Source organism: Ornithodoros turicata, chromosome 9, assembly GCF_037126465.1.
Source record: "Ornithodoros turicata isolate Travis chromosome 9, ASM3712646v1, whole genome shotgun sequence".
NCBI lineage: Eukaryota > Metazoa > Arthropoda > Arachnida > Ixodida > Argasidae > Ornithodoros > Ornithodoros turicata.
The window spans coordinates 31,205,180-31,215,377 of NC_088209.1; the positions used below are offsets into that span (position 1 = coordinate 31,205,180).

Sequence of the window (10,198 nt, forward strand, 5' to 3'; positions counted from 1 at the left end):
ACTATGCACTGAAAATCTTCAAAATATGCAGTATAAATTCTCAATATATGTTGGGAGTAGGGTTGCCACCAGGCCGGTGTTATACGGGCACAGCCGGTTATTTGCTCGCTCTGCCGGTTGCCGGTAGGAAGGTGATACCGGCAGCCTTTTGCTGGTATGTGTGACTCAAGACCTTTCATATGGGCTTTTGCGGGGTTTTCCCTTCAACATTCCACTACAGCTTGAATAAATCTGGAACATAGCCCCAACTCCGCAGTCACCAGTTCTTTCCTTAGTTATTCATCATTATTATTATTATTATTATTATTATTACACACAGGAACATATGTTTCCTCGTATTATCTTGAGCTCTCTCTCTATCTCTCTGTTTTCTGTGTGTGCTCTTCCACCCCTCACCCACTTCCCTTTCCCGCGAGCCTTTCCCTCTATTCCACCTCCTCTCCCTCAGCCGGTATTTTTCACTACGAAAGGTGGCAACCCTAGTTGGGAGTGACGTCTTCGGGGTAAACCCATAGTTCCGCCAGTTTCATTCTGAGTTATACACAAGATGCTACATTTAGAGACTGCACTCATGCCACAACTGTAGTTCAGATGGGCGGATCCAGACCCTCGGTTTGGGGAGGGGGGCGGTTTCTTTGTCGGAGCGGGTAGTGGGGTAGTGGGAAATCCAATGTATAAACTGACGTTTTTTTACCCCCCCCCCCCCCCCCCCACCCGCGAATCCCCCACTGAGTTCAGGTAGTGGCCGGTTGGGGCTTGCTGGTGTAAAAATTGGTCAGTGGAGTGCAGCTGTAGCTTCTACAGAATTTGGCACTGGAAAAAGAACAAAGAAAGAAAAAGAGAGAGAGTGGTATTGTTGATGCGGGGGGAGGGAGTATGGTAAGGTGCTGTAAGCCTGCTCAAATTTGGCGGCCAAGTGCATCAAGGGGAAGGGTGATGGTTGTACAGGAGAGGTAGAGGTGTCCACAGCGTACGTGTTGGGGGCGAGGCCGCGCGCATATGGCGAACTGGCGACTGCAACATCAAAGCTCCAGTCCAGTGAACTAAACTGCTGAACTATCGGTTTGCTCACTGGTGAACTAGTTCGTTCAGTTTACCCGAATGACTCGTAAAGTCTGAACGGTTCATTCAGGAACTACACATCACTATGTCCAGTCCTTGATTCGTGCAGCCTGTCACTGCTGTCACTGGACAATGGACACCTGGATATCCGTTGCATCGTATATGAATTTTCCCCAAACAACCCTCCCTGAGCTCCCTCTCTCCCAAAGGTCGTCTTACAACAAGCTTCGCCATCGAAAGAGCCCGAAAAGCTAGCAGGTAGGTGCGGCAAAGCCTGCGTCGGTCGCAAAAGGAGCGAGGAAAATGCATTTGGTTTCTTGTTGTCGATCAGAAAATGTATTTACCGTCTACGTAAGGAAGTCTGAACGGCAATCCGTAACTCGCGTACGTCCCGTACACCAGACCCCAGGAGTCCCAGGAACCCAAGCTAACAAAGCGTCGACGGCTTTGGTTGACTGTGGGCGTTTTGGTCTGGCAACGCTGATATACATTGGCTACTACTGGCTTTCTGTCGGTCGCTGTTCATTCATTTTAGTCAGTCTGGTCCAATCGTGAATCGTCCAATCCACTCCAATCCAGGAGTGCGCAGGATCTTTTGCGTTGTTCGAGAATCGTCTGAAAATTGCCATTTCAAACCTTCCGCACTGCCCGGTAAATATATTTCGTTGACAACGAGAAGCAGTACAGCCAGTATTAGCAAACGTGTTTTCGTTACAAGCCCGTGGGACGGGACTCGATACCGGTCTTCATACTGCGTACGCTCGGTGCAGCCTCAACCTTCTGTGAAGGGATACTTGTACTGCTAACAGTTACTTTTTGTGCAGGAACTGGCCATTTGTGCAGTTATTGACGAATGTACGCATCGAAACTTAACGCGAATATTCAATATAATTTCACGAAGCGCGCACGACCCGGACCGGATGGCCGCAATATTTGTCAAGAGTGTATTTGTGAACAGCTTAACAGTTTATTATCAACAGCAAAGGCACATATATTTCAAAGACAATTATTTTGATATTCGTAATTATGAGTAAGCACTAAGCGGTGGTATGAAGCCTCTGTGACTGGCTAAGACTCTGACGTCTTGCATGTACAAGTAATTCGATTCGATTTGAAGCGTGACCTCTGCGTAGTACTGCTTAAGGAACGCTTGCCAGAAATATCTAGCTACACAATGAGTATTTCGTGCCATGTTTTTCACCTACTGTAAGGCTGTAAGGAAGGCTGGGGCTGACTATTAATTAGCATGCTGTCTACGACTTCATTCTTTGCACTGTCTTCTTTGTGTGTAGTGTAGAAGTTTCCTCAATTCCTCGTGCATCATATCGAAATATAATCGGCATAGCATAGAATACGGGCATTTCAGCAACGAGCACTAACGTGTTATTAACATTATTGTACTTGTAAAGCTAAATATACACCAGCGATACTTTTTCTAGTGGTAGGCTAACGTGGTGCAAAACCTCTTCCTTCAAGTAAATTGAGCAATGCAAGTACATACAATAACAACGGACAAGGCAAGCATAGCTCACACATAGTCACTCAGAGGAAACACAATTTTTGATTGGTTGAGATGGCAGGAATGCGAAACATTGCTTTTCTATCAGCTGTCTATCTATTGTGGGTGGCTTCCAAACTTGGATGCTTCGGCCTCCAAGAGGCCACCATTTCTCTCTTCCTGCGTCCGTTCTAGCCATTGTCCTCGTGATTCCTGTGGTCACTACACTTGCAGCATGATAGCCTCCCCTCGGTGTCAATAGACCTCTCCCTGTTTGTAAACAAATGACGTCATGGTGTTTGACAGAGCCACCAATTTGGTAGAGTTCAACTACGCTCGAAGCGAGGGGCAAACAAGGTCGCGCCCGAAAGTCACGGCCTTGAGGGGATTACAGTTGTCCCTGAAAGGGACGCGACCTTCTCGTGGAACCCAGCCCTCCCCTTCTGATTTGTTTCGGTTTCAGTCCGTCTACCGACGTCATGATGTTGTTTCTCGGGTATAGGTCTATTGGTGACACTGTCAACAGTTGATGCTTGTGGAGTGGCCCAATATTTCAAACCAGTGTATTGCAACCTGTGCATAAACGATGCAGCCCATGCTGAAACCATTGTAAAGTTTGCTTTAAGTTTGTAACACTATGCATGGGAGCAATAGACGATTACACGAAGTTAGGTGTGCTCTCAAGCAAGCCACGCAAGGCACTGTGGGCATCGAAGGGCGAAGCAGCGTCGTCTGCTTCTCGATGTGACAGTGTACGTGTGAAGCTGCAGAGTTCTAAAATGTTGTGATGCAACGTGTTGTTTGTGCATTACAGCATGTTTGCCCGCCGCTTTTCTTCTTCGTTGGCGGCTGTGGTAAACCATGTAGTAAAGCGTCGGCTACTGCAACTATCGGCTGAGTGAATGGGCAGGCTCTCTCCCTCAAATATCCCCCAATCGCTCGCTCCGGCCGCTCGCGGTGCTGCTGCATGTAAAAACATCTGTTCAGAATTATCTGTGTAACAATTGCAATCAATGACTGTTTCACATGTTTTCACGTGTACCCAGCGTGACACGCTACCATGTTGGTGATGTGGAAGTGCTGCTCGTCGCCCGCAGCAGTGGTACCCATTAAAACATGGGTCAGCCATACCACGCGTGCTCCAGCATTGGTCCAAAAGACCCTCGGCATGTCGACTCGTGCAAGGCCGAGGTTTCAGACCGCAACAGCTAGGCGAAGGACTCTAAAAGAAATCATCATGGCTCCTGCAGGTGACACAGGCAAGCAGTGTTTTTACATTATTATTTCCGTTATTTTGTCTCAATTTTTTTAATTGTGAGCTTATCCTGTTTATGTTCCACCAAATAGCATTCAATGTCGGAAAAGCAGCGCTTGCTGGAGCTTCCGCATTTGGTGTCGGTGCGCTTTGTTACTATGGCCTCGGGATGGCAAATGAAGCAGGTGCTCTGGAGAGATCTATGTAAGTGTTATAGTGTGATGAGCTGAGATGTGAATGTTTCGTTCTGCTTTCAGTCGGCTTTCTTAGCAGGTCATTGAAGTGGCTGTGGCTTTTTTTTACTTGAGTGGCGCATAAATAAATTCCATGTCTTGGTCATGGAAATGAACCACATTGAAATTTGGGTGGGCTATTTAGTCCACCCAAATTTCAATGTGCTTCATTTCCTGCCTTATATTTTTGGTGCTTACATTTTTAAAACTGTTAGTTAGATATCTACAGCCACATGGTTTCATTTCATTTCCCTCAAGTGAAAGTAAACTGATTTGTACAGGTTGTGGCCTGAGTATGTAAAGCAGAGGGTACGCAGCACGTACATGTACTTTGGTGGCAGCATCGCCATTACCGCTGTGTCTGCTCTTGCTGTCAGTCGGAACCCGGCTATGCTAAACTTGGTGATGAGGAACTCGTGGCTGGTGAGTATTCCTTTTCTACTTTACCAATAACATTATAGAGGTATCATTTCATGTCTCAGAGAATTTATAAATGTGCCCCTCAGTGTGACTTGCGTATGTCGTGAAGACATGAGCCACCGTTGTGGCTGTCATTCCTGTTTCACTTTCAGAACAAGTCAACAAAGCCGCAGTCGTATAAAATCGTAGGACGCAACATTGGAGTTGCGAGTTGTGGTTTTTTCCGGATTTATGAAGTGTTTTTCGTGTTGAGTTTTTAAACGCCCGATGTTCCATCCGTTAAGCACTTTATGGGTGTCCGCGTGTGGCTTTTTGTGGATGCAGAGCTGTTCCATCTATGCTGGAACATTGTGTGAGGGAAGAGCAAACACAAATTAAGGGAAAGCACGTTCAAACTACGTGTTCATTGAAAGCAGCACAATCCCCTTGTTCACCCCCTTTCCACGCCCCTGAGAACATTGCTGCGAACTACGACAAACTCGAAAACAAACTTGCATAATCCCAAATTTTCGGCAGCGTACGCGTTATGTGGCATCTTAGGAAACTGGCTGCCTTGTTGCAACCAGATAAGCTGCTGCATGTAAACCGGCGGGGTTGTGCTCAGTATCATTCCCTTTATTCTGCCGTTGTTGCAAGAATGACTGTTGCAAATTTGACAGGCAATCGGGGCCAGCTTTGCAGCGATGATCGGCACAGGAATGCTTGTGCGGTCGATGCCATACACCGAAGGCTTTGGTGCAAAGCAGGCTGCGTGGATGTTGCACAGTGGAGTCATGGGAGCGCTGGTGGCCCCCATATGTCTCTTGGGAGGACCCATTCTAGTACGTGCTGCATGGTACACGGCTGGTGTGGTTGGAGGGCTCTCCTCAGTTGCGGCCTGTGCTCCAAGTGAAAAGTTTCTTAACATGGGAGGACCCCTTGCTATTGGCCTGGGACTTGTCTTTGCATCATCTATAGGTATGTCCCTCTCTCTCTCTCTTTCCTTGTGTCTTGCTGGCCAAGGGCATGTGCTACAAAGAGGTATTTCTCTGTCGCAGGTACAATGTTCCTGCCAGCGTCAACTGCCCTGGGTGCAGGGCTGTACTCCATGAGCATGTATGGTGGTCTGATCTTGTTCGGAGGCTTCCTCCTCTATGACACCCAAAGAATAATAAGGATGTCCGAGATGTATCCTCTGTATGCAGTCAAGCCGTACGACCCAGTCAATGCGTAGGTTTCTTACTGTCTTACTGTAAGTCTCTTAAGTTACTGGCAGGTGAAGATGAGGCGGTGTTTATCAGAACTGAAGAAAAACACTGGTCCCCTTAGGAAAGAGTGAAGAACCCTCACGTAGAAGGGGTAAAATCTGTGTAAAGTGTTATGATGGGAGCATAATAAGCAATTTCAAGAGATCCCAATACTCCTTGCACGCAAATTTCGTTCTCTGTGCTTCACCCAGGGTACAGTAGGATAAGCCTTCATGTTTCTTCTCTCACTAACTTTGGCACCTCATGGACTACAGGTCGTGAGCGGAGGAATTGAAACAATTTGGACACTTTGTCCCCCTTCCTGACAACAAGCTCTCTGAAGTGACATTATGCTCTCCTATATTTTGCTAAAATTGTCAATAGTGTGTCCCACTTGAAGAAGCCATGAACAGGGGCGCAGCCAGATATTTGTTTCAAGGTGTTGGAGGGGGGGGGGTGCCGCCCACACGAAGTAATCTGTCTGTCTTTGCTCCCACATTCACGAGGCAGAATGTTGATTTTGCTTTGTGATTTTGCATTTCTTGAGTGCGTCATCAAACCAACCTGAGCCACTGTGACACTTTGGGATTTCGGGGGGCCTATCTGTGCCTACCTGACCATGATGGTAAAGATACAGGGCATATTTTTATCCTTTAGTACAGATTTTTTATGAAAAACTACAAAAAACGAAACCTTTTGAAGTTGAGTTTCACGACCAGGCTTTGACAGTTGAAGCCTCTTGAAGAAAATATGTAACTGCAAGATGACTAATTGCCTAAAATTAATTAATTCTTTAATTAGGAGATTTTAGGTAAAATGAGATAGCATGATGGAAGGCTATGATGAAGGACGGATGACAAGCCGTTTGGCTTAAGCAGGTGTTTTTGACTTGCAAAAAATTGTGATGAAAAATAAATTGTTATTATTATTATTATTATTCTCGTATAAAAAATCCTGGAACACTCGTGTGCACTGAAATATCCATCAACGAATTTTGATGTGTAAATGAGCCAAAACTGCTGCGTCCGGGAGCGCATGCTTTGAGACGATGGACATGATTGGAGTAGGTGCTGATCTGGTGACATCAACTGCTTTCCGGCCAAGATAAGCCTCCGTTGGCCAAGGTGATGTGCTTCTGAGGTGCACAGTTTTGGTTTTGGCTTATTTACATAGCAAAATTCAGCAATGGATATTTCATGGCATGTTCTCCTTACAGGAGCTTAAAAAGATAAAATTGCTTTCAGCGAGGATTGTCTCCCATTCCGCTATTGTGCTTGTGCCCAAAAATTCCCTAATTCATGCTCTTGAGGCTATTTGTAGTTTGGGGAGAACTCGATGAGAATTCCATTGTACAGGTACCTTGTTCATTCTGGTCTTACCTTCCATTTTGTCTTCCAGCTCCATCTCCATCTACTTGGACACGTTAAACATCTTCATCAGGATTGCAGTGCTTCTGGCTGGTGGTGGCTCCAGAAGGAAGTAGAAAAATGTTTGAAGAATTGGAATGTTCAACGCAACCTAGGGCACTGACAGCATTTGTGTAAACTTTCTGAATGAGTAGATGCATGAAATTGTTCCCCCACTTGTACACCATCAAATATATTTATGGGCATAACAAAAAAGATATCATTCTTTCACTTGCTCTTTGTATACCCACCTACTCAAACATTCTGGTCAACCATTCTGATATGACTGAAATTCACTTGAAATGGAATACTGGAGCTAACTTGAAAAGAACAGTTGTATTGATTTATTGGGGATGAACTGTTTTCTGGTTGCTCATTGTGCACGAGATACCATTTGCAGATAAGTTAAACTGCCCATTCAATATCGTAACTGCAGCGGAGGGAGTAGGAACTAAAGGCGCTGCTTTCGGATCTTTCTCCATGTCCTGTACATCATTTGCTACAGCTGCAGAAGACAATGCTGTGTCGTAAATCTATCCGCACTTAATTATTATGCCTCGCTTGTTGCAGAATGGCCACCTCCTGAGCAGAGCTGTAAAAGTGATCTACTCTAAGAACATTGCTCTTTTTTGGCGGCCATCGAAATTCACAAAAAACGCCTTTCGATGTGTTAAGCCCCGGAACACACTTTGCCCGGCGGCCCCTCCTCCCTCTCTTGCGTTCGAGTGGGGCGTGGGGCCCAGTGAATATGATCCAATACGATGTTATCTTTTCCAGTTATGATAGCTGAAGTAGGCCATGAAGCTCATCACACCAATCATAAATTCATTATGTGTGTGACACCAATAGCAAATGTATGGTCTGGAGTCAATATAGAATAGTCTTTTTCAGCTTTTCAGTCAAACGTGTTACATCTAGATCACCTACAAGCGTCTCCAATACGTCCATGTGATTTAGAACTCCCTGTAAATTCCTCTACTACTGGTGGCACAATATACTAGGCACTGGTTTTAGCTCCTTTGGCTACGTGTAAAGTCGGAATTCCGCGGCACCGACCTGTAAATTCCGAGATTTTCCGCGGCGAACAGTCAATTGCTGCTTGAAACGGGAAACACTTTATTTTCTTGGATAGTATGGGAACAAAAAATATTTTATAAAATTACAGGTTCAAAGCACTGTTGTGTCTCAGCATTACATACATGATAACTTGTGTTCTCCCCTGATGCGATCTGTCGCCTGCAATCATTTTATACCTGCTGAAAGATCACCCAGCATTTACAGAGTTTATAGGAAATTTATAGGAAGGAGTTTAGAATACATGCCCTGGGGAAGTTGCATCTCTAGGACGCCCTTTTTGTTCCTCGGCTGTAGGCATTATTTAAAAGTCAAATCAAAATCCCCCACTGTCACCGCTAAACTGCACACTGGAGGGACGCCGCCCCTTCCTCAGGCGAAGCATGCACAATAAACTTGGCCTAACGTTATTCAATCTGTCTGTGTTTGTCCTGCAGCATGGATAGTTTCGTAGAGCAGGCTTCACCTCATGCAGGGAAGCGTCAGGTGAAGCCCACTTTCGGGAGCTGTCGTTCGTATTCGGCGAATAGTCGGAAACCCGAATATTGGGTATTCGATTCGCGAATGGGATACTTCCGAGTGATTGACATTCGATTCGAATTCGAGAACTCGAATATTCGCACACCCCTAAAAAAGAAGGGGTTCCGTGTAATTCAGTGCCAAACGAAGTATTCCGCGATTAATTCCGCGGAATCGCGGAAAACCGAGGGCCTTCGTGATTTCGGGTGGCGGTTCTGTCGCCCCACTCTCTTGATCACTTCTCCCTACCTGCCTGCACTCTGCTTCGGCCCGCCCCTGGGACCCGCCCGATCAGCGCTTGTCCGTACCATTGGTCCGGTACTTCTACCCATCGAGCACAAGACGGAAGTCCAGCCGTCCCTGTTCCACGTGTCGCCCCTCTTTCTTCTCTTCACGTGTCGACGCGAACCTCAACCACTAGCACTACACCGCTCCGCGTCTGATGGGGGGAGTGATGTGGCGGCCCGTGGACGACGACGAAGACGTGCCTCTGCTGGCGTGCGCAACTGCGCCTGCCAGCCAGTTCTACCGGCACCGTCATAGCGTGAGGCCATGCACATCTGCCCGCTGGGACATTCCATCATCGCCGATCAGGACTCTCGTCCACGGGCCGCCACAGAGGTATTCGAAGGTATCACTATAGCAGCAAATAAAAAAAAAATGTGACCCCTGAGAAGTGGACATTCCAATCAGTGGTGGTGACAGTCACGTGTATAATCAGCCCTTTACTAAATGAGCTCTGTTCACCGCCCTATGTGCATCAGTTGATAGTGTGTCCACCGACCGATCCCAAGGTCGCGGATGGGTAACGTTTGAGTGGGTGGCGTCAGGTCACGTGGAGCGTGATATCCTCCCGTCAGGGTGAGAGACTCACCACTGAGAGCCCGGTGCAAAGCCAGTGAAGTACACATACAGGGAGGAAAAGTAGCCGAAGCTCTTTGGCTGCACGTAGAATAATGCTTACAAATCCCAAACGTCGCCGCACCAGCACTTGACGGCTGCTACGGCCTTCTTGAGCCTCTTCAGTAGTGCGCACGTGGGCAACGTTTGAGTGGGTGGCGTCAGGTCACGTGGAACGTGATATCCTCCCGTCAGGGTGAGAGACTCCCCACTGAGAGCGCGGTGCAAAGCCAGTGAAGGATACAGGGGGGGGGGAAGTAGCAGAAGCTCTTTGGCTGCACGTAGAACATGTGTTTACAAATCCCAGACGTCGCCACACCAGCACTGGACAGCTGTTTCGGCGTTCTTGGACCTCTTCAGCAGTGCGCAGGTGGGCAACATTTAAATGGGTGGGGTCACGTGGAACGTGATTTCCGCACTTAAAAAACGTGATGGGATCTGAAGTCAGTGTGACGGGTTTGGAAGCTGAATGATGGGCTGATGATGTACCCACAAGAGACTGAAATTATTCCGTTTCTTTTTTTCTTCTTCTTAAAGTGTAAGTGTCCAGTCGAAATGATCCCTTTCTATTTGTAGGATCATGCTCGGGTTTCGGTTTACTCTGC

General features: G+C 46.9%; 1 protein-coding gene across 1 annotated transcript; it reads left to right on the forward strand.

Moving 5' to 3' along the window:
* Window positions 1-1,603: 1,603 nt before the first annotated feature.
* LOC135368617 (growth hormone-inducible transmembrane protein-like) lies at window positions 1,604-7,331 on the forward strand. Its single transcript, XM_064602014.1, has 7 exons — window positions 1,604-1,713; window positions 3,607-3,819; window positions 3,908-4,019; window positions 4,330-4,471; window positions 5,128-5,425; window positions 5,506-5,677; window positions 7,093-7,331. Exons 2-7 carry the CDS (start codon window positions 3,621-3,623, stop codon window positions 7,175-7,177), a joined length of 1,008 nt encoding a protein of 335 aa, XP_064458084.1. The 5' UTR covers window positions 1,604-1,713; window positions 3,607-3,620; the 3' UTR covers window positions 7,178-7,331.
* Window positions 7,332-10,198: the final 2,867 nt, after the last annotated feature.

Bases quoted from the DNA above. Each gene is read 5' to 3' on its own strand.
- LOC135368617 (XM_064602014.1), top strand. From the start codon at position 3,621: ATGTTGGTGATGTGGAAGTGCTGCTCGTCGCCCGCAGCAGTGGTACCC. The intron at 3,820-3,907 runs GCAAGCAGTGTT...TCCACCAAATAG, and splicing joins GGCTCCTGCAGGTGACACAG to CATTCAATGTCGGAAAAGCA. The intron at 4,020-4,329 runs GTAAGTGTTATA...TGATTTGTACAG, and splicing joins GGTGCTCTGGAGAGATCTAT to GTTGTGGCCTGAGTATGTAA.